Consider the following 24,863-nt stretch of genomic DNA (forward strand, 5'->3'; position numbering starts at 1 on the left):
TTATTATACTACAACAATGTATGCATTAAAAATAGTCATGGTGATCATTTCTTATAGGTGCATCAGACAAAAATCAGCTTCTTCTTCAATGGTTTGGAGGAAGATAGTAAAGCTTATGATGTGAGAACTCTGCGTGGTCCAGTTGAAGACTTTGCCTCCAGTACTGTACAAATAGGACAGAGTTCAAATGGTAAGATTTAGAAGGCTATTTGTTTGTAAGTCAAGAGAAAAATCAAACAAAGAGTGCTAAAAATGTTAAGGTGTATTTATTTCTTAGGGCTGCTGAAACATATTACCACCATCTGGTTTGCAGCTGAATATAAGAGACATATATTCTTTCATTATTCAGGAGGCTAAATTTCTGAAATAAGCATCAGTCAGTGCTGACATCTGCCAGAAAGTCTGAGGGATATCCTCTTCATGCCTCCTTCCTCTTCCTGGTGAACTTTACTTGTGCTTGGCTGGCTGCTGAGTTACCCCCGTCTTTTGCTCTATGATTTAATTTGCTTTAAAAATAGCAAATCTCTTTATTTAAAAATGTATCTACAGTAAAAGGGCTGCTGCTGAAAATCAGTTGCAAACAGACAGAGCATAATCATGAATTCTCTCTCAACTATTAGCAACTTAAGATCTATCTACTACAGTGTTAATGTTCACGTGTCTGCAAGTGCCATTTCTTTACTTTTCAATTTGTACGATGAGTTTTTACTCTTCTACTCCTGGATAAAGCACACAAACAAACTCGTGGGCACACCCTGCCAGAGGTGTCACCCATGAGGTGTACTGCTCTCTTTTCATGTGACCTCTGGATCATTTTCCTTGTTTTCTTCATTTTCCTTGTTTTCTTCTGGGCAGAGTTAGGATGAACCCATCTCATGATCCTTCATTGTGTCTCTAAACAAACCCCTGTTTTCCTAGAAAGGTCACAGTTACACATCCCTAGTGCACTATTTTTGGGGGGCCACTATTAAACCTACTACATTAAGGACAGGTTAAAATGAAAGATTTCTGTATTCCGAACAATTTGAAATGTATAAAAAAATAGGGACTACATATTTTCCCTGTTTAGATTTTAACATCAGGGCATTGTTAAACTAGAGCTATTGCATGTTAGATTAATTCTGTGTGTTCATGAATTACTGTGCCAATAGGCAGTGAGTACGGTCCTTAATCTTTGAAAATATCTCTAAATTAGTTTATCCAAAAGAATGTCCTGAACAGGAACACTGGACAATTCTTGCTCTTTTAACACTTTACTGTGTTATAGTTGTCTGCCATTCAGGTGCATTATTAATGATGCAAAAATCTTCTCATATGCATATTTACGACATAGATATGGCTTGTATGAAGTTCTTTTTCAAGTGTTTTACCTGGCTTGTCTACTTATTAATTTGCAGGAGATCTTTAGTATTTTAATGAGTCCCTTGAATACCCGAATACAAATATGATGATGATAGTGATGATAATGATAATGATGATAGTAATGATGATGATGATGATAATTTATGTGAAGAATACACTAGATGTTTTGGTAGGGACTGTATTGAACTTGTAAATCACTAAAAATATGGTCATTTTATCAATATTGATTTTTTCCAATCCACTTTTCTGACTCCTCTTCAGTTTTTTAAATCAAAGCTTTGTAATAGTGCAGATATATTTTAACCTTTTATTTTCACTAAATTTTCAAAGTATTTTTGTAGCTATTATAAATGAGCATACATTCTTTGTTTGTATTTAAGATAATTCACTGCTAGCATGTGGCAGTGCTACTGGATTTTAATGTTGACTTTGTACTTTGCCACTTGATTGAATTCATTTCTTAGTACTCATAGCATTTGGAAGGTTCTTTGTTGGGGTTATTCCTATTTATAAGATCATCTGTAAACAGGAACCTTTTCAGTTCTTTTCCTATGTGTATGTCCTTTTATGTTTTCTTTGCATTATTTCCTTATGAGACCTTCCCATAGTGTGTTGAATGAAGTGAGGGAAGTCTTGTTTTTGATATTACAGATACCTGTCAGATCTTTCCTGTAGCATGATGTTAGCTCTTAGCTTGTTCGGAATGACCTTAGTATGAAGAGGGAAGTTTCTTATATGCCTAATGTGTTCAATATTTGAATAATGAAGGGATGTTGAGTTTAACTTAGTGTCTTTCTTCTATTAACATCTCAAGGACCAGGTGGCTTTTTTCTTTCCTTCTGTTCTGATGTAGCATATCACATTTGTTAATATGCATATATTAAACTATCCTTGCATCTTCTTGATAAATCCCACTTGATTATGGTGAATGATCTTGTTAGTGTACTGTTGTATCCAATTTGTTAGTTTTGTGTTGAAGATTTTTGCATCTTGCCTCATCAAATTGAATTGAGTTGTGATTGTAGTTGTGTCTTTATCTGGTTATGGTATCAAAAAAATGTTGGTGAATAGAATGTATTTGAAAGAAATGTTTTCTGCTTCTATTGGAATAAGTCAATGTGTTTGGTATTAGTTCTTTTTTTTTTTTTTTTTTTGTTGGTCGTGGGGCTTGAACTCTGGGCCTGGGCACTGTCCCTCAGCTCTTCAGCTCAAGGCGAGCACTCTACCACTTGAGCTACAGCGCCACTTCTGGTTTTCTGGTGGTTTATTAGAGATAGGAGTCTCACGGTCTTTCCTGCCCGGGCTGGCTATGAACCGCGATCCTCAGATCTCAGCCTCCTGACTAGGATTACAGGCGTGAGCCACCAGCGCCCGGCAATGGTATTAGTTCTTTAAATGTTTAACAGAATTCATATGTGATATTTTTCCAGTTAGATTTTCTTGGATGGGATATTATTTTATCACTGATTCAACTTGTTATTTTTTATTGACCTGCTTAGGTTTACTATTAATTTATTATTTAATCTTGGTTTAGTATGTCTAGGAATTTGTCCATTTCTTCTAGATAATCAATTTTTGGCATACATTTGCTTATAGTAAGATACTGATTTATATTTATATTTGTCCTTTTATATTAAATCAAGTTTTTATTACATTTCTGTGATGATAGTTGTAATATCTCCACTTTAATCTCTGATTTTATTTAAGGCATCTCTCTTTTCTTAGTCTAGCCAACAGTTTTTTGATTTCAAAGTGGCTAGAGCATCTTTCATTACCACCAATCATGAATTAGAGTTTCTGTTGTTCCATGTCCTCATCAGTGTTTGGTTCTTTCATTGTTCTGGAGTTTGCCTTATTGTTTAATTTATTCTTGGGAATTATACTGGGTGTCTTTTTTTTTTTTTTGTAGACTGATTTTGGAACTTGAACTCAGGACCTTGACTGGAGTGGCATGTTCTTTATCACTTGAGCCACACTACCGGTCTTTTTGCTTTTTGTGTTTTTTAGAAACAGTACCATGGTTTTGCCTGGGCCAACCTCGCAGATTGCAACCCTTCTTCCCTTGCTTCCTGAATCACTCGGATTGCAGAAATGTGCAACCTGCAAAATCCTTTATGCAAAAAATGTCCAGATACTTATTATGTTTCAACTTTATTTTCTAATTTTGTTTCTATCACATAAAATAAGATCAACTATTTTTCTAAATTCATGATTCTTTTTTTTTATTGTGAAAATACTGTACAGAGGGATTACAATTACATGGGCAAGATAGTGAGTACATTTCTTATCAAGCATTGTAGCCTCCTCCTTTGTTTACCCTTCCCTTCCCTTCCCATCCTCCCCCCCACCCAATCCTCCCCCCCCCCCCAAGTTGTAAAGGTCATTTTCGACATGACAACTTGTACTTCTCATTGTTGCAACAGGTCCACCTGTATCCTTATTTAAATGACTTGTTTTTCCCCTTCCCCTCCTCATGATTCTTTCAATAGTACTATAATCATATTATTGGTGCAGAACAGTCACTGAAAAGTTTCAAAGGTTTCAAGGTATTCACAAAATGGACATGGATTTTATGTTGTCATAGTGATATCTGTTATTTTTTATTATTTTAAAATTAAAATTTTCAGACTTTTCATCTATATAGAGAGGTGAACCCATGTCAGGTTTAATAGAATATGTATATTGGGTATTCAACATGCGTTTAAAAAGTGGTTAAATTTCCAAGCTCTGGTAGCAAACAAAGTTGGGGCTCAATACCATCTAGTTATGTTCCTTTGATCAAAAATATTTACTCTCTTTAAATCTCTGGTTTTTAACCTAATATTTTTAATATATAATACTTAAAGGTATTATGACAAACACAGGTATATTTAGGATATCTTGCTTGCTCAATATTCAATGTGCTGTGAGTGGTACTAGAACTGGATATGGTGGCTCGTGCCAATGATTCCAGCACTGTGTTGCAAAGAGCATGTGATTGAGGGGAACCTGGACTACACAGATTTACCTTGAAGCCAGATGGTGTCATGTAATGAGATCCTGACTCAAAAAACGAACCAAATCAAACTAAAACAAAATTGGCAATTATTAGTAATTCCTTTCAGAGTCTGTTTTCTTATTTGCATAGCCATCAGATAAAGATAATCATTCCATATGATTTTTGTATGGGTTTGAAAAGCTGGAAATCATTATCAATGACTTTGTTACTTTAATTTGAATATGCTTTTAGGTCCAGCTAAACATGTAGGGAAGCAATAACTTAAGGTATCCACGTATTTAAAAACTTGGTTTTCAGTCATTTGTGTGCTGAAAAATTTTATAAATTATTCTGCCAGCAAAAATTTTAAAGCATTAAATCTTAAGCCTTATTTCAATATTTAATCTCATCTAGTACTTTTAGCAGTACTTTATTACACTAAATATTTGGTACTGCTAAGTATTACACTAAGTATTTGATACTGCTGTAAACTTTTCCACTTTGTGATGCAGGGTTCAAACCATGTGTTTCTTTTCTACTTCAGTATGCCAAATGTTGAATTAATGCCGCCAAAGGCATTACGATCTGAAGATTATATTTATTTTAAAGCTGTCTGGGAATGAGTTTTTTCACTTGTGATTAGAAAACATATCACTTGAAAAGTACTTGATTTCAAGTATTATTTAATTTTTATTAAATGTTCCTCTTCTATGTTCTGGAAATTGAACAGCTATGGGAGGAAAGGATATTCTAAAATAATTTTTATCTTTATCAACTTCTACGTATGGTTGTATCTACTGTATCTTTTCTCTAATTAGAGATGGCACATAGACCGGCTCATTACTTCTGCCTAATGAGCCAGGCTCCATGCCACCTCTCTAATCAGAAAAGAGATAGGTACAGAATGTTCCTGAAGACTTATTATAAATCATTTTCTTTCTCTTCGTGCTTTAAAAATAAAACAGGAAAATTAAATCACTGTCTTCCTCCATTTTGACCACAGCTGAGATGGTTCCATCTCAGCAAGAGATTCCTGTGAGCTAAATTAAAGGTGTTCTCATGCAATGCCAGGTTGAACAGTCAGTGCCTCTGACACAAGCCTATCAGTTGAAGAACCGATAGCTTGAACTTGGTTCTTCTTTTCTACATCCAGGAAATAATGGCTTTCCACATGACTGCTGGCTACTATGGATTCTCTGAGTTTTACCTCTGGTTAGTGTTATGCTTAAGACAAAAACAGTATTTCAGTAACACACTCTGCTCCTGCAGGACTTGTTTAAGAAGTTACACAGAAGATGAGTTGACTGCTTTTCACTGGACCCTCATCTATACATCCTAAAGAGATAACTTGTTCTCATCAAACCAGATTTTACATCTAAAAGAACCTTAGACCATATTGACAACTGAAAGACAAGACTGCCCTTACAGTATTTTCTCCCAGGTGTAAAATTATTTCAGTGTGGTCCTTTGGAGTTCTAATGGCTGTCACACAGCTCCAAAGAATCACTCTGAGGAGTAACTGTGACCTATTCTTAGGCCTCCAAATTTGGATTTAAGACTCCAGAACCAAGTGAACAGGCATTTTAGAGCTATTTCTGAAACAAGTTAATACAGAGCCTTTGCTTCCTATTAAAGATGGCAGATTTCACATTCTATGTTCAAATGCAGTGCATTTTCTTCAGATGGTTGGTCACATGAAGCTTACCCAGGGATGAAAAGGACAAATATGTAAAGCTACCTCTAACTTACTTTTCCTTCTCTGTTTTCTGCTATGTGTGCATCATAATTAATTTGCTTGTGCTTGATTCTGGAATTGAAATGCAATTTTTAGTTTCTATCAGTGTCTTACTGATCTACCTTTTGAAATTCAACTAGGTATATAAAGACAAATTTCTTTGCAGTTCATCTTAGATTGTGCTTCATTTTATTTTCTAAGAAATGTTTTGGAAATTAAGTAATAAAAAGTAGAAAAGTAAAGAAATTGGTTAATGAAGATAGACAAATGGAATGGAAGAATATGTATATATACATATATATAAAGTCTGGATGAGGACAAAATTTGTTTCAGATCATTGCTTAAGGATTATCTATCAGTACTCTCAGGACAATTAGTTATGTTATGAAAATAGAGGATGTTAAATGTATGTCTCATAACCAAACTAAATAATATAGGATGAATTAATATTTGAAACTGTAGAATCATGAAAAGAAAATGAAAGTATTTCTATAATATCAACATACTTCTGTAAGCCTGATACCATGTCAAAAAAATAGAAGAAATGTATGGAAACATCTGACTAATAAACTGGGAATACAAAATTCTCATAATGCTTATCATTTTTTAGTTTGAGCAGAAATATAAGAGAGATCAAATAAATGTTGCTAAGAGTTTGGGCTAACCTAGAAAACTGTCAAAGTAAAAATATATATGAAGAATTTAGTGCAAGAACAAATTTCAAGACACAATTACCAAACTATATTAGACAACTAAAATATGTATTAAATATTTACAGTAGATCTAAAATAAGGAATAATTGGGATAAGTAAAACTTATATAATATATGTATAAAATTTCTATGTATAAATTCTCCCTCTGTATATAGTGTATGTATACTATATATAGCATATATACTAAGTATATACTATATATACTATATACTAGTAGCATATCTATATATACTCTCTATATTCTATATACTAGGGATTGAATCCAAGACTCCTATATACTAGTCAAGTAGTCTACCTATTAAGTCATATAACCAGTCCTTTTGTTTTTCACTTTGTGTTTGAAATATGACTATAATAATCAAAGCCTGAGAAGTAAGGTATGAGATATAGAATCAGACAGATTTAAGTTTAAAATCCTAGCTCTGCTTCCTAAGAGCCAAGTGACTTTGGCAAATGCTTTGACTTCTCAATTCAATTTCCTAATTTGTTTCCTCATTTGTAAACTGTGTTTTATGTACATACATTTTCAGGATGATTGCAAAGCTTATAAATAATGTATGCTTGATTCATGTTAGCTATCCAATTAAATATTGCTGTCATAAATATTATTAAATTAGGTATTACTTAAGTTTATTGACTTTGTGAAAAATAAGTATTTTTAAACAATAGTCATAAGCCATATTTTGTGTTTTGGCTTAAAGTTAAATGATAAAGGGAAACATCTCAATTTAGTAAAATATCTATAGATTTTTAAGATGGGATATCTGGGTAATCCTCACAAAAAGCCCTGACTTCTACCTGTGGTTAGCTATTTTTATCTGAAGAATTTATTTTTCTATTCCTTGTCCTGCCATCAGTGCATCACATTCTCTCAGCTCTTCTACAAATATTTTTTAAATTTATCTTTACTTTTGATGGATATTTTCATTGAGTGCACATCTCCACATTGATCATGGTTATCAATCTTTTAAAACTTTAAGTATTTCATTGTCTTCTTATCTTCATTGTTTCTGGTGAGAAGACAACCATCATTCGTATCATCATTCCTATGTATACTATATGCTGTTTACCTTCTGCTGCTTTTCAGATTTCCTTTTTATCATTTTTAGATTGAATAGGGTACATCTAGGGATCCTTTTTATTGTGTTTATTCTCCTGGAGTTTCACTCAAATACATGGTTGTTTGTTGGTGATTTAGTAACTGTGTCATTAAGTCTTCCCAAGCTGGTATAATGGTAAGTACTAGCGGAGCTTGAGGCAGGAGAATTGTAAAATTGAGACACATCTGGACTACATAAGCAGACAGTGTCATAAATGATCAACATCTTCTCTTTTTCCTTCCCTTCCTTGTTTCTTTACTTTTCTTTCTTCCTTCCTTCTTACCTTCTTTCCTTCCTTCCTTCTTACCTTCTTTCCTTCCTTCCTTCCTTTCTTCCTTCCTTCCTTCCTTCCTTCCTTCCTTCCTTCCTTCCTTCCTTCCTTTCTTTCTTTCTTTCTTTCTTTCTTCCTTCCTTTCTTACTTACTTTCTTTCTTTTCCTCCTTCATTCCCTCTGTACTTCCCTCCCTCCCTCCTTCCCTCCTTCCTTCCCTTCTTCCTTCCTTCCTTCTTTCCTTCCTTCCTTCCTTCCTTCCTTCTTTCCTTTCTTCCTTCCTTCCTTCCTTCCTTTCTTTGATCTTTCCTTCCACTCTTCCTTCCATCCTACTTTCCATCCTGCTTGCCTGCCTGCCTCTCTCAATATTACTTCTCCATTTTCTTTGTTTTAATCCAAAGATATTAAATATACATGTTATAGAACTGAATTTTGTCTATATGATTTTAGTTTTATATTTTGTTTTCACTACTCATTTTTTCACTTAGTATTTCTTTTTTAAATATATATTTATTGTAAAGATACTGTACAGCGGGGTTACAGTTACATGAGTAAGGTAATGAGTATATTTCCTATAGAGCATTTTTACCCCCTCCTTTGTTTTTCCCCTACCATCCCTTTCCTCCCCACCTACTCAATTCCTCCCTCATCCCCCCACCAGAAGTTGTAAAATTCATTTTCAACAGTGTCTTGTACATCTTATTGGTACAATGGGTCAACCTATATCATTATTTCAGCGTTTTGTTATTTCCCTTCCTCTCCCCAAATCAGAAAAATGTATATACAAGATGCAGTGCACCAGAATCAAAAACAGTGAAAATAGGGGCTATACTGTGGGAGAAGAACATATGCAAGAAACAAAAAATTCACACAGTACATTATAAGTGCATTAAAAACAACAGCAACAAAGATAAAATCTCTTGTATTCCTATCTTGGGATTCATTTCGCTTAGCATCAGGTTATATGGTCATATGTATATAGCTTTTGACCTTTTCTGCTTGTCCTAGATACATACTAATTATTGAAAATAAGGGAAACCATAGGACCTATGTTTCTTTGGGCCTACTTGTTTCCAAGTTTTTCCATTTCCTAACAAATGGGGTAATGTCATTTTTTCTGATGGAGGCTTAGAATTCATATATATATGGAGAGAGAGAGAGAGAGAGAGAGAGAGAGAGAGAGAGAGAGAGAGAGAGAGAGAGAGAGAGAGAGAGAGAGAGAGAGAGAGAGAGAGAGAGAGAGAGAGAGAGAGAGAGATCACATTTTCTTGATCCATTCATCTACTGAGGGACATCTGGGTTGGTTCCATACCTTAGCTATGGTGAATAATGCGGCGATAAACATGATTGTGCTGGTAGCTTTAATATGGCCTTGTTTGTTTTCATTAGGGTAAATGCCCAAAAGTGGGATTGCTGGGTCATAGGGGAGCTCTATGTGTAGTCTTTTGAGGGACCTCCATACTGCTTTTCAGAGTGGTCGAACAAGTTTGCACTCCCACCAACAATGCAGTAGAGTTCCCTTTTGGCCACATCCCCTCCAGCATCTGTTGTTATTAGATTTCTTGAGTATAGCCATTCTAACTGGAGTGAGGTGGAATCTCTTAGTATTTCTGTTTGGATAGTATTTATTGACCTTTCTTGGATAGTATTTATTGACCTTTCTTGAATTCATAGATGATTTTTACTATTGCATCTAGGCTTCTGTAAAAACCATCTAGAACATCATTTATTTCCAAATCATGCTTTTCATTTACACTATTTCTATGTGATTCCTTTTGCAGATGTCATCTGTTTACTGAGATTCATCATCTAATCACATATATTCATATTTTTCTCCTTCTTTCACAAGATTTTTAAAAACTCATTTTTACCATAGATATACCAGGTTATCATCTGTAGTATACCTCTATCCCTTTCTATCAACTCCTCTCTTTTTAATGGGCCATACTTACTTGCTTTTCCTCATGTGTTAAAATGCTTATATTACATGACAGAAATTTTATATAAAAATGCAAGGGATGGAAGCAAATTATGATTACTTACAGGATAAAGGCACTAATGGCTCATTGGTCATGTAGAATGAGGTGAGAAGAGGAAAGAAACAGTACTCAATGAATTTGAAGTTGAATATATGTGTGGGCTTTATTATAGTTTGTTAATATTTAGATCTGGTTGGGAGTATCTGTGAATAAGATCAAAATACTTACAAACTCATTGTGTGGTCAAGTCCTTTGGAATTCTAATCTGGCCTCCCACGCTATATATGGTTACCTTTTGCTTCTTTATTGATTCCTCTATTTAGTACCACTCTCTTAGGTAGAAGAACAGCCCTTGCTCTCAATTTAATTTAAGTCTCTGATGGGCTTTAAAAAATAGTTGCTTGTATTACCTGACTTATTTTGGTTGTTAGGCTGATCACAACAAGGCGCTCTTGCAACTTTTCAATTAAATCAGGTGTAGAAATCAGACTGTTATTACATTAACTGCTATTCTTTATTTGACACAGTCTATGTTTATCTTTGCAACCTTCTAGATTCTCTCAGCTGTGGCTACTTTCTGTCTTTCTAAGAAAGGAAGATACTCTTTAATTGCCTGTAAAGATTATTTTAGTAAAAGGGAATTAACCTTATTGTGACTTCCTTCCTCTGATTTTTTTTTCTGGTAATTTTTGTAAGTCCTATTTTTATCTCTGGCCTTTTAACTTTGGTTGTTTCCTTTGGCTTTCCTGACATCCACTTATTGACAAGACTTAGAACTGAATCATACTTTATATATCTACCCAGTGTTTAAAGACAAGATTATTTTTCCATTGTAAAAAGACTTTTCTTGATCTCGATTTTCTCTATTAGCCAGTTTCATTTCCTTGTTTCTTCTCTTTCAGAAAAAAAAATGCTCTCAAACGATTTTCACCAATACGAGTCTTAAGTTCTTCTTTTCCAATTCCACTGGCTACAGTCAGATTTTTGGTCATCACTGTCTTAAAAGTGTGTTTGTTAAATTTCTACTGACCTTCACATCATAAGTCTCATAGCTCCTTTCAAGTTCCTGTCATATTTGACTAATCAGCATCATGAGTTGATCACTTCTTTGGTTTACTTTCTTCACTAAACATCTGAGATTCCTTCATCTCCTGGCTTGCCTGGTAATTACTAAGTATTGCTTATTATAGATAGGGTTGCTCTTCCTTGCATTTATGTGACTTATTACTATTGGTATCCCAGGCAGTAAGACTAGGCTGAGTTGCTAAGTAAGTCTAAACATACTCAAATTCTTTTAAAGAGCCATCTCCAGTATTATAGCTTAAAATATTATGACTTTAGTGATTTGATTTCCAAATATAATTTAGTTACTAAAATGCAGGTTTTAAAAATTTCCATTTGGATGTTTACATGTCCAAATTAAACTTGGTTGTTTTTTTGGAACTGTAGTGATTAGCTCAAAAAAAAATACTTTTAGACCACAACCCACCTTTCCCTTGGTCTCTCCCATCTCAAGTGAGGACAATTTCATTTTTTTTATGATACTATGAAGCAAAATGTTTGGAGCCATGCATGTCGATTCTATTTTTCTCACATTCAGTATCTTTGTGTCAGGAAAATACTGTTAGTGCTATTCTCAAATCCATTGATGTTTTGATTTCTTCTCTATTACATACATCCCAATCCAAGTCTTGGTGGCTATTCTAGTCTGGGTCATTGCATCAGCTTCTATGTTGGCCCTCCATTTTGTTCTTAAAACAGCAAGGAGAGCTGAATACAACTCAAAATGCTATATTTTACTATTTCACCAGAATGGCAGCCACAACAATCTACATGACCGCCACTTTCTGATTTCAGTGTTTCTCTGGCTTGATTTCTTGCTCTTAGTCTCTTGTTCTCTTTACATTACTCAGACTGTTCTTGTTTCTTAAATATGTGAGTTACACTTGTGCCATAGAGAGACCTTCTTCCACTGACTATTCCACCAATGTGTAAGTTGCTATGTGTGAAGCTGACTTCCTTATCTGCTGATGTCTTTTTTTTTTCTTTTTGTTGGTGTGGGGTCTGAACTCTGGGCCTGGGCGCTGTCCCTCAGCTCTTCAGCTCAAGATAGCACTATACCACTTGAGCCACAGGGCCATTTCTGGCTTTTTCTGCTTATGTGCTGCCGAGGAATTGAACCCAGGGCCTCATGCATACAAAGCAAGCACTCTACCACTGAGCCACCTTCCCAGTCCCAGATGTCCATGTTAATAGTCCTTCTTGAATGTCCCTTTTCCCTCTCCCTACTGGAAATGGCATAGCCCAGCTCCTTACTTTTGGTCCGCATTGTGCCTCCATGGGCACTTGTAATCTTTATTATATTACTTATTATATTATATTACTTATTATATTATATTATATAGTATTATATAACTAACATATAACTAACTAAGTGGTATATTTCACTTTTCCATTTAGAGCATAAGTTTTATGAGGGCAGGAATCATTTTAGTTTGCTTTGCATTCCCAGGCACCAGAAGATTGCTTTCAATGTGTTAGTTATCAATGTATTTGTTAATAGATTAATAAATGTTTTCTTGATAAATGAGTGGATGGGTGGATCTGCAGAGCAGAATGCAAGCTAGCATAAAATATTTTAGGCTTAAATCAGTCTTACTCTGTAGTAATTTTCCAGAAGTAATATATTATGAAAAAGTAAGATGAGAATGGAAAATATGTATAAATACGTGAGCAGGCATTGTGACTGAGGGATGATTTAAAAATATACCAAAAAGTAGAAATAAGAAAATTGGGAGGGAAAAAGCATGACAGGAAAGAAGTTTAGGAGGATACTGTTAAATTTTTATTCATTTGAATTAGTATGATTGGTAGAAATAGTAAAATAACATTATGACCGAAAATTGTTTAGAGGATTGACTTTAGAGATAATGATGTGGAGATGAGAATATTTTTCACAAAAGTTGTTTCTGAATTTCTAGAAGCAGGTGAAATTCTTGAAGGAAAGGCTGTAAAGGAAGACTATGTCCTGAAAATAGGAGGTTGGGGAATGTCAATGAAATAGAGAAGTGTCTGTGGAAATTCTGTGGTGCAGAAAAATCAGGATATTTAAAATTTTGGGAAAGACCAAAATTCTAGATTCTCTGAAATATCAAGAAGTGGAGAATGATGGAGATTGTGAAGTTATGAAACCGGAAACAATGTGTGGTAGCCATCAAGAATGGTCTCTCCAGGGCTAGAGGCTTGGTTCCCATGGTAAAGCACCAAATGTGAGCAAGCAAGCAAAGTGAGACTTGAGGCTCTGAGTTCAAATGCTGGTATTATGACAAAAAGAGACTTTCAGTGTAGTAGTAGGTAATCTAAGAGATTATGTAAAAAGAAAAAAAAGAGAAAAGATTTTAGTGCAGATATTGGAGAAGAGTACCTTTATGGAGAACAAAAGATATTAGAGGAAGTACTCATCCTGAGTCTGTTTTCTGAGGGTTATTACATGTGTGTATTTTAAAGTCATCTGTAAGTTTTCAAAATAAAGCTTTTCACCGATATCAACTACTGATTCCTGAAATATATCTTGAAATCCACAAAACTTTTAAGATAATGCATATAATTTACAATGGTATGTAACAATTTTTTAGTTACAAATGACTGAGTACTGAATGCTCATTGTTTGGGGGTTAGTGCAATTGTCATCTCATTTGGAGTTTTTCTATCTTGTAATTCAGTGACAACCAGAGAATGTACTTATCTCTTGCTACTAATGTCTGAAAATATTAACAATAACCAATCTAGAAAAAAAACATGGTCATTTTTTGGCTTGAAACTTTTTTCTCATGGAAACTAAAATGTAACACATAAAGTGTTTTGGCTTCTCATCCAAGTTCCGTCATACTTCATAGGTGTGGATTTTTATCTGTTGTTTTTAATTTGTTCCAAAATAAATGAAGAAAGGCCATTACCAAAGTCTTGGTTGAATGGATACAAATTTGCTTTTTATAGTACTGTACCACACTGAGAGATTGTTTTGTAAAATGCTATCTTAAAAGCTTTGTTATTTCAAACAATGGAGGGGAGGGGGAAAAACAAGTCGTTTAAATAGGGATACAGGTGGACCTGTTGCAACAATGAGAAGTACAAGTCAGTATGTCAAAAACGGGGAGGTTTGGGGGGACGAGGGGAGGATGGGAAGGGATGGGAAGGGGAAACAAAGGAGGAGGGTACAATGCTTGATAAGAAATGTACTCTTTATCTTGCCCATGTAATTGTAACCCCTCTGTACAGTATTTTCACAATAAAAAATAAATAAAAATTTAAAAAATATTTCCAGCATAAAAAAAGAATTTTATTTAAAATTATTCTTGAGTGTTTTTCTTAAAAAAAAGTAATTATGAATTACCTTTCAGCCTTTTTTGTTTTTTGTCAGTCGTGGGGCTTGAACTCTGGGCCTGGGGGCTGTCCCTGAGCTCTTCAGCTCAAGGCAAGTGCTCGCTATACCATTTGAGCCACAGCACCACTTCTAGTTTCCTGGTGGCTGATTGGAGATCAGAGTCTCATGAACTTTCCTGCCCAGGCTAGCTTTGAACAGTGATTCTCAGATCATAGCCTCCTGAATAGCTAGGATTATAGGTGTGAGCCACCAGCACCTGCCTATCTTTAGTCCTCTATAAAATATGAAAGTATCTACTTGATATGTTTCGATTTCTCTTTTTCTCACATATATCCTTCACTTTTATGGCATCTGTGTTAAACATTCTAGTTCTAATACAATTCATTTTTGTTTATGATGACAAAGCTAATCTTGACTCATTGCTATTTCCATTTAGCCTACTATTCATTAAAATAGATTCTTCTTCCAGTTTTAGACAATTATAGATTTGAAATTCCATATTAGGATTGCAACTCCTGCCTGGAAACAATTTTTAAAGGTTCAGGAATATACTCTTCTGTTATGTACGTATATCTTATCATTCTCATGTATTTTTTAAAATTAATTTTATTGTTTAGGTGATATACGGAGGGGTTACATTTACATACATGAGGTAATGAGAACATTTCTCATTGAACATTGTTATCCCCTCCCTTGCTTTTCTCTCCCTTTTCTCCCCCTAACTCCCTCCACCCAAGTTGTAAAGTTCATTTCCAACATGTTGTCTTGTGAGTATCACTTTTATTGGTTCACCCTTTGTCTTTGGTAGGCTGAGTCATATGAAACTGCACTTTTTGTAGAGTGGAATGGTCAAATGAACGCTTTAAATGCTTCAAACTGAACAAATTTGAATATGTATCTGATTAATATAAACTATACTTTATGTTGTTAAAATTTATATAAATATATATTCATTCTATCTATCTATCTATCTATCTATCTATCTATCTATCTATCTATACCAAACCAGATAAAACCAGAGAGAATATTTTCAATTTTCCTTTTAATAAGAAAATTTTTTTTGAGAAATGAAATCTAATCAGTTAAACTGTTCTCTAAATATTCGCTTTAGGGTAAAGGACCATACTATTTATTCTACAGTTCAGAGTTTGAGGTTATTTGTTTTTATAATTTATAGAATTCTGCAGTTAGAATTTTCTGTCTTCCTTGTGTCCATTCATGAGAATTTCCATGGAAAAGGCACCAGGAGGCACCAGCTGCTCCTTCGCCCTGTTTACATTCCACTTTGCTACATCAAAGGGTCCCCAAAGTGCTTCAGCCATCCTGTACTACTGTCTGCCCCAACTGTCCATTTGCCGGAGTCCTTATCAAAATACCTTCAGACATTAATTTCTGGCCAAATCTTGCCCCAACCAAATTACTCCCTTGTTGTAGTTTTATTTCCAGTAAGAACTAGTAAAGATTTGAAAATACACGCTTATTTGGCTTTCAAGTTTTCTCCTCTGTAAATTGTTCTAGTCTATACCTTGTTAAACTTCCACTCTGTATCTTCTGTTCCTTGAGGGAGTTATACTGTTATTGTCTGCAATTCAAAGATTTTAATTATGTGGTTTAAAAAAAATCCTTTAACATTTATGGTTTGTTATTTTGCATAGGATTTTTAATTTTAGCATTAACAAATATATAATCACTTCTTTTGTGGTCTGCATTGATATTATTACTGTATATTTTCAGTAAACATATATATATATATATATATATATATATATATATATATATATATATATATATATATATATATATATATCATTGAAGAAATAATGGGTTCCATGGTGACCTTTTCATACAGGCTTGTAATGTACTTTGGTCATATTAGCCTGCACTTACCTACTTGTGTCACCCTTTCCTAATCTGCTGATCTTCCTTATTCCGGATTGGTCCTATTACACTTCACAGAATGAGTTTGTAAGCATTTTTTTACATTTCTAATTTGGCAAATACTGTAAGGATCACTGTGTTAGCTCTTTTTAATGGTCTGGAAAAATTTAGAGGTTGATTCCATCTGGTTCTGGGATTTTCTGTGGATAGACTTAAAATTACTGTATCAGAGTAGTTACTTTTCATTGATTTGCTAGGGTTTTTACTTATTTATTTTAAAATATCTTTTCAGGTCCATTTTGGTAGATCATAGAAATGTATCCATTTCTTCTTGATTTTTAATTCATGGAGTATAATTTTTACAACCTATAATAATCTCAGAAATGTGTTTTGTATTGGCTCTTTAGTCTCCAGTCCAATTATTTGGGGACTTTTATTTCCTCATTATGCTTAGCTTAGATAAAGATTATTGATCTTTTCAAAGAATCAACTCTTTGTTTTATTGATTATTTAATATTTTTAGACTTTTTTCCCTTACTTTTTTTCTTATTCTTTTTCTTCTACTCATTTGGCATTTGCATGTTTTATAAGACTGTGCTCAATAAGTGTATTACTGATATTTCTCTGATTTTTTTAAATGTAGACCCTCATATAAACTTTCTTCTTAGAACGGCTTGTACTATATCCCACGGATTCTGATACATTGGTTTCTATTTTTACTTGATTCTGTGAATTTTAATAACTTGCTCCCTGATTTCTCCAGGTATTCACTGACTGTTTATAAGCATATTGCTCAGTCTCCAAGTGTTTACACACTTTCTATAGTTTCTCTTGCATTTGATTTCTTGTTTCATCCCATTAAATTGTGACAAGATTTAAGAAGTGTTTTCCATTTGTTTATTTATTTTTGTGTGTACTAAGACTTGTTTTATGGCCTGAAATACAGTCTGTTATTGAGAAAGTTCCATGAGCCACTGAAAAGAATACACATTTTGCAGTTATCTGATACAGTATTTTATAGGAATTGGCTAAGATTACATCATCTATAGTGTAGTTTCAACCTCGGGTCTTTGTTGATTTTTTTCACATCTAGAAAACCAATCTATGGTTATGAATGGGTTATTGGCTATTATTCTATTAGGATTTAACCTGTCCTGTATGTCTATTCTTGTTGGTTTTATGAACATCAGTGCATTTCTATTATTTTTCCTCCTCCTACTACTATTTCCCTTCCCCTTTCTCCTCCTTCTCTACCTTATGTTCTCCTCTCCTCTTCCTTTTGCTGTTCTTTCTCCTTTGTATACTAGGCTGTTCATGCTCCTTCTGCTTCTACATTCCAAATACAAGAGTACCTGGTGAATACTGTGGCACTTCACTATAATTGGTATATTTTGTGACTATTGTGAAGTGAATTTTCTCTCTTCTGACTAATTTTTGGCTTAAAGTCTTCCTTATTATATATCAATTTATCTGTTTGCTTGCTTCTAGATTTTATTTGTTTGCAATATAATTTTCCAGCCTTTTACTTTCATTCTGAAAATACCTCTGCTTTCAGGGGTGCTTTTCTGCAGGTAATTTGTAGGTAGTATTTTCCTTTAACCCAGACAACCAATTTCTGTCTTTTTATAGAAGGACACTGACTGTTCATATAGTGGATTATAATTCAAAATTATGAATTAATTTCTAGGATTTTGACGTTTTTCCAATGTTCAATTGTTTTTCCAGTTCTTGTTGGTTTACATGTTATGTCAGCGAGATTTATTTTTTCCATACTTTCCTGGATATGTTTAACTTTTTCTTAGATGTGTAAATTTCCTAGGTGGGCACTCTGCCACTGGGACCACCACCTCAGCCCTGTAAACTTCCTTAGTTACCTTCCGCAGTGCAAATTAGTTTATATTTATGTTAGGTGGTTTTTACTGATCTGTTTGATTTTGCTGGATGGAGTAATACAGATTGGCAGTCATTTCTTTGCAGGGCATTTACTTACGTCTTTCCCTCTTGGCCTTTACAGCTTCTGTGGAGAACGTTTCTTGTGATTGCCTTTACAGATGGGTTGGATTCTCTTTTGCTGCTTTCTGTATTCCTTATTGTTATGTAAGCACCTTGACATCGTAACTATAATGCAGCATTGTCAAGTTTCTTTCTCACATTGTCTCTTTGAGCTTTTAAATGCCTCCTACACTTGGATGTTTATATAGTTCCTATGATCTGATTTTTTAAATTATTATCCTTATGTAGTTAAAAAGGAGTTGCCATTCTTCTTAATTTTGTAGTATTTACATTGAATTCTTGAACTGCATTCTCTCCTTCTTCTTGTCCCTACCTCACTATTTTCTATGACCCATTCCTGGTGTTTTACTTTGCTGAACTTTGAGTTGGCCTTTCTAAGGCATTATACTATTTGAGATCTCCCTTGAATCTATCTTATTTGAGTTAATATATTTGTATATGTTTGCACACTACCCAATAAATTTACTTCTAAGTTTATAAGCTAAATCTAGCTTCTACTTATAAAAGGAAGCATGCATCCTTTGTCTCTCCTGGCTTGACATTGTAACTTTTTTTTTCCAAATAATTTCATTTCTTTACAACTGGTACAATATCATTCTTTCTAATGGATGGGTAAAATTCCATTGTGTACACAGACCACATTTTTCGATCCATTTGTCCATTGTAGGGCATCTGGGTTGATTTCAGACCCTGACTATGGTGAATAGTGCTGCAATAACCATAGATGTGCTGGTGGCTTTACTGTATCCTGCAAAGCAGTGTTGAGGTTCCTCAAAAAATTAAGCAGAGAACTACCTTATGTTCTTGCAATTCCACTCCTGGAATCCCAAAATATCTGATAAACTTTTGTTAGTATTCCCTGGAATATATTTTTCTATGCTTTTTCTCTGTGCCTTGGTGACTACTTTTATACCCAAATAACATGTGTTTGGTACCTTTCTCATGTACCTGAGGTTTTATACATTCTGTTAATTATTTTCATTTTTCTTTATTACTGCCTGAATGATCTAATTCATCAGCCTTTTTCATCAAGCCCTGATGTTCTGTTCCCCTTGATCAGTCTATGAGTGGGACTTTTCATTACATTTTAATATGTGATTTATTGTGGTTTTCTTTCCAAGATTAATGTTTTATTCCCTTTTGAAAATATCTCTTGTTATTGAAATTTTTGTTTGCATGCTTTGTTGTCTTCCTTCAATTATTCACTTATTTTTTCTATTTTCTTAGAAGTCATTGATCTTTTTTAAACAATTATTTCTTTGAATTGTTTAGCATTTCAGCCATTTAAATATCATTGGGCATTTTTAGTGGTTATCTCTCTCTCTCTCTCTCTCTCTCTCTCTCTCTCTCTCTCTCTCTCTCTCTCTCTCTCTCTCTCTCTCTCTCTCTCTCTCTCGAACTAAAAGCCTAATGTTTGCAGGGAAGGTGCTCTCCCATTTGGCTCATGCCTACCTAAAATTACTTTTTTACTTAGTTACTATAGATAGTGTCTCGCTTTGTGCTCCAGCCAGATTGTACTGCAGTCTTCCTGCTTGTGCGTCCATTTGCGGCTGGCGATAACAGACGCATGCCACAGTACCCGGTCATGGTGCTTCTCCTGTTACTTGGATGGCAGGCAAGTCTCCTCACCCCGTCACTGGCTGATGTGGAGTCCGGTGGCTTTTTATATCAAGCTGTTCTTGAATTGAAGTCCTCCAGCTCTAATTTCCAAGTATTTAGGATTACAGGCCTGAGCCACCACGCCTTGAGCCACCATGCCTTGTTAGTGATTATTAAAAAAAGTATTTTTCCAGCTGGGTGCCAGTGGCTCACGCCTGTAATCCTAGCTACTCAAGAAGCTGAGATCTGAGGATCATGGTTCAAAGCCAGCCCGGACAGGAAAGCCCGTGAGACTCTTATCTCCAATAAACCACTAGAAAACCGGAAGTGGCACTGTGCTCTCTTTGAGCTGAAGAGCATAGGGACAGTGCCCAAGCCCAGAGTTCAAGCCCCACGACTGACTTAAAAAATATATTTTTTCCTAAATTTATATCTAGTATATGAAACTGTCCATTATTCAGCATTCTTTTTTTTCTATTTTCAGAGGTAATAATCTCAGTTTTTCTTATATCTAACTTTTCTTCATATGCAGAACTATTGAATTCTCTAATAAATTGTTCATTTTCATTTAGTTACCATATGTTGATATATAATCCTCATATATTCTTATAGTTCTTTAGACAAGATTTTCTTTAGTTCATTGAGCATACTCAAAATACTGAGTTTAAGGTCTTTGTCTAGTTAGTTTTTTAGGATTTGTTGTTGCTGTAGTTTACTTGTTTAATGGCCTTCCTTAATTCTGCCAATCTGTATCTTTCACCATATATGGCCACTGAAATAGTTAACTTCATAATCTGTCAATGATTGGACAGAAAATTTCTTAAATTCTTAGAGCCAATACTTCTTCAAATCCTGGAGAGCTTCTGTATCCAAAATGTTGAATATATTCAACAATCATGAAGTTTAATATTTCTCTTTGGGCACAACAACCTGTATAGAAACTCAAGGTTTATTGGTGGTCATGGCTTAGGCCTTCCTAGGTAATTTTTGACAATATCTATGACTTGGGTATATATATATATATATATATATATATATATATATATATATATATATATATATGTATGTATATATACGTATATATATAAGTATATATACGTATATATACATACATATATATCCGATTAAATGTGAACTGAATTTGATATTCTCAACCATATGTCAGAGACTTTCAAAGACTTCTTTGAGTATTTTACTTCTCAATTTCCTCTTTTATTTTTTTTTTTTACTTTTTCCCCAACTGTTAATGCTGCTTTGTGCAACCACAAAGTTAAGCAGTTAACAATGACTCCTTTCAACACACATCATGAGGGAAATGATTTTTCTATGAAGAGAGCCCTAAGACAATTCAAGCCTAACAAGTGAGTTATTTTAAGAGTACTGACATACAAATCAAATACAAAAGTGCGTGTGAGGTTGGGTCTTTGAGAGAAGTGTAGTTGTCAAACATTCCCTCCAAAGCTCTACGGCTACTTGTTTGCACTTGATTGCAGACTATTTCCAAGACTACATTTGAGTTGGAGAAAGGAGAATGGAAAAAGAGAAAGCTAAAATGTGACCCATGGTTTCAAATATTTAACCATATCAAAATAAACCCTCTCCATACTGTTACTTGTCCCATTTATTTTCAAAGTCCTAAAAAAAATTCAACCCTCTTTGGTAGTATAAACATTGCTTTTAAGGTACAGAGAATCTTCAGTGGTTCTTATGCTATCATTCCAGGGATAATCTTACTGTTTTGCAAAAATGTTTATAATTTCAACTTATTGCCACTGCCACTGTTCATTAATTTTATAAACAATATTTTATTCTTTGGTTGGTAATATAAATGTCCTTAAAACTTTCAATGTTCACTGATGATGTTATAGTGTTTAACTTATACTAATTCCAAACCTGTTTTTACTCTGTCTTTATGTGTTTAGATTATTTACTCATAGATTTTTCATTTAAGTAACTTTGCTTTGCCATGGAGTTATAGTGTTGCTTCTTTTCTGTCATGACCTATTTACTTTCTGACTACTCCGATATAAGGTCTTGCTTGTATGGGTCATGTCTATTTTCTCGATAAGTTCATAAAATTTAGAACTGTGTTTGCCATGTGGACATTGTTCCACTCTTTATAGAGTGTTTATTACATTGAATATATGTTAAAAATTTGTAACTAGCAAAGGAATAAGGAACATCCACCCTTATGATTGTGTCCTTGAAATATTTTATAGCATCCTATCACCAAATTATAATTTTCTTCTTTGAGATGGATGATTCACATTAACTCTTGGTCTTTGGAAAACTTCAGATTCTTGAAAAAAATACTTCAAGTATGAATTCTGTAGCAGTGGCGATGATGGTCCTATCACAGACTCCAAAATGTAAAACTAAAATGGTTTTTAAAGGTTATAAAACCCAGCCCTTTTATTTTATAGATGATAAAATAGATTTCATTATCCCTCTGCAGCACAGCTTCCCTTTAACTATTATTAAAATATGGGAAGTGAATTCTAATTTATCAGCATTGAAGGGGACACCTCCACTTCTAACACCTTGGTCTGGATTCCGTCATTTTCAACCTGGATGATTGCAATGGCCTCCTAACTTTCCCCTCTGCATGTAACCTTGTTCCCTTCCATTCTAATATCAACACTTTTAAATAAACCCAGGACTGCCAGTTCTTGGCTCACAGCCCTCCAGTGGCTGCTTATTTTATTCTGAGTATAAACCCAAATCCTGACTATGGGCTATAAGGCTTTCAACAATTTGTAATTCCATCCCCACTGGCCAGTTACTTGTCTAACCTAATCATTCAGTAGCATCGCCTTCTCTTATTCTGTTCTAGGATGCCAGCTCCTCACACTGTCTCTACTATGCCAAGCCTGTTCTTTAGGGGCCTAGGAACTCATTACTGACTGCCTGGAACACTTGGTCTCTGGAATGTATCTCTACAGGAGTCATTTTCTCTCCTTTGTCATTCTCAATGAGAGTTCTCTTTGAACACACCATCCCCAATAACATCCAGTCACATTCTCCATCCTACTCCCATTTATTTTTTACTTATCATAGTGCCCATTATATTCTAACGTATTATAAAAGTTACTTGTTTACTATATTTATCTGCTTGAATTCAGGCTCCATCAAAGTAAGGAAGTTCTCTTGCTAACTGATGTTTCTTTGGCAGCCATGAAATTATCTGGCACGTAATCGGTTCCCAATAAATATTTGTGAATGAATAAATACATAAAAAATGAAGTCACCCTCACATTGAATGCCATGGTTCAGGCTTTGACAAAATCAGAATGTTCATTATTTGGCTGTCTTTTGTGAGAAGAGACCTTCCAAAATCATGAATGATTAGCTTTATTTGTTATAATCTGGTTTCTTGAGATAAAAAAAATTATTCTCCCTTGGATGTTCTGTTTTAAAATATTTTAGATGGTATTTTGTGTTCAGAAAATAAGCTAGAAAATATAGACTATGTGTTATAAAAGTGTATTTTTTCTTCTGAGTAATGCGGTCATAAAAATAGGAAACAATGATGTAAGTTTCCTGTGACTGCTATAATAAAGTGGCTTCAACTATTGTGAATATATATTCTCAGAGTTCTGGAGCTATATGTTCAAGTCCACACATCTTCATGACTATGGAAAGTAGGAAATTTGCAGAGCTTTTTGTGTTTTTTGCTTTGTAACTATGTCCTTTCAACCTGGGTCTCTCATCACCTGGTATGACTATTTGTGTTCATATAGCATTTTTCTTATAGCAGGGATAAGGTCCTACTGGACTTGACCTTCTTTAATGACTTTACCTTCGGTTTATTACAATGGCGCACATCTTCCTTCCAAAGAAAGTCATGCTTTCAAATAAGAGAGGTTAAACATTCAGGATACTGTTGGTAAAACACAATTAAGCAAGGACAATGTGGTGTATGATGGACAAGCATGATGGGAGCTTGGTAAGAACCTTTCTCTTGCTCCAATAATTAATGCAGCTCAGAAGTGTTAGTGTCACTTAGCTTTTGTTGATTCTAGACAAGTCACCAGTCAACACTACAATTATTTTGAGTATCTCGAATTCGCATTTTAATCTCATACTTCTTCAGCTTTCCTGAGATAATCAATTCCTTGACTCTTTTCCTTCTTCTGGTGTAGTGTTTGTCAAATGATTTCACTTTCCTGTCCAGTTAAATGCAGTAGTATATCTCTCTAAATCTGGAATCTTACTTTTATATTCTTCTTTGTGTAATGTACCCCACCTAAAAGTTCTCAGTCCTTGATACCTGCAATGACTTAATTCTTTTGAATTGTCAACAGGGGAATCACTAAACTTGCAGACTTATCCCAGTTTAAAATAATAATAAAAATAGTCTCTTGGTCAATTCCTCAAATATTTTCCCTAGTAACTATTACAGAGCCTCACCATTCTCTTTAAGTCCACTTTACAACAACCTCCATTTTCTTCTTGCTCTCCTTCTTTCATTTCTACATCATTAAAGATTATTGAACCATTTAGTATGTACCAGGAACTGGCTATGGTCTGGGATCAGACCAGTGAATGAGAACAATTTCTCCTTTGTGTTTGATGCCAGGGAAGTTTATTTAATGTATTTTCAAATGCCATGTGTTTGAAAGCATATAGCAACCAAATTTTAGGGATGAAAAGAGGATAGACTCTAGGTTTAAGCTAGAGATAAATTTGATTTGGGAAGCAGTAAGTAAGTAGGTTAAAGTAGTTTCTTTGAAATCAGTATTGCAATAGCTATAGAGATAAATAATATTATTGCTATGTGGAATTAATTCTTGTAGGTACAGGAATTTTACAATTGGATATGGCAATGGTGCAAACTTCATAGTTTTAAAGA

The 24,863-nt window shown here is 34.3% G+C and overlaps 1 protein-coding gene across 1 annotated transcript in view; it reads left to right on the forward strand.

Moving 5' to 3' along the window:
* The window catches only part of Ush2a (usherin), a 640,266-nt gene that overhangs the window by 34,829 nt on the left and 580,574 nt on the right, over positions 1–24,863 (forward strand). The window contains exon 3 of the mRNA XM_070041435.1: positions 58–190. Coding sequence (XP_069897536.1) covers positions 58–190 — 133 coding nt within the window. The remainder of the gene's footprint in view (positions 1–57; positions 191–24,863) is intronic.

Source organism: Dipodomys merriami, unplaced genomic scaffold (genome assembly GCF_024711535.1).
Source record: "Dipodomys merriami isolate MVZ:Mamm:240054 unplaced genomic scaffold, mDipMer1.0.p SCAF_31, whole genome shotgun sequence".
Lineage (NCBI taxonomy): Eukaryota > Metazoa > Chordata > Mammalia > Rodentia > Heteromyidae > Dipodomys > Dipodomys merriami.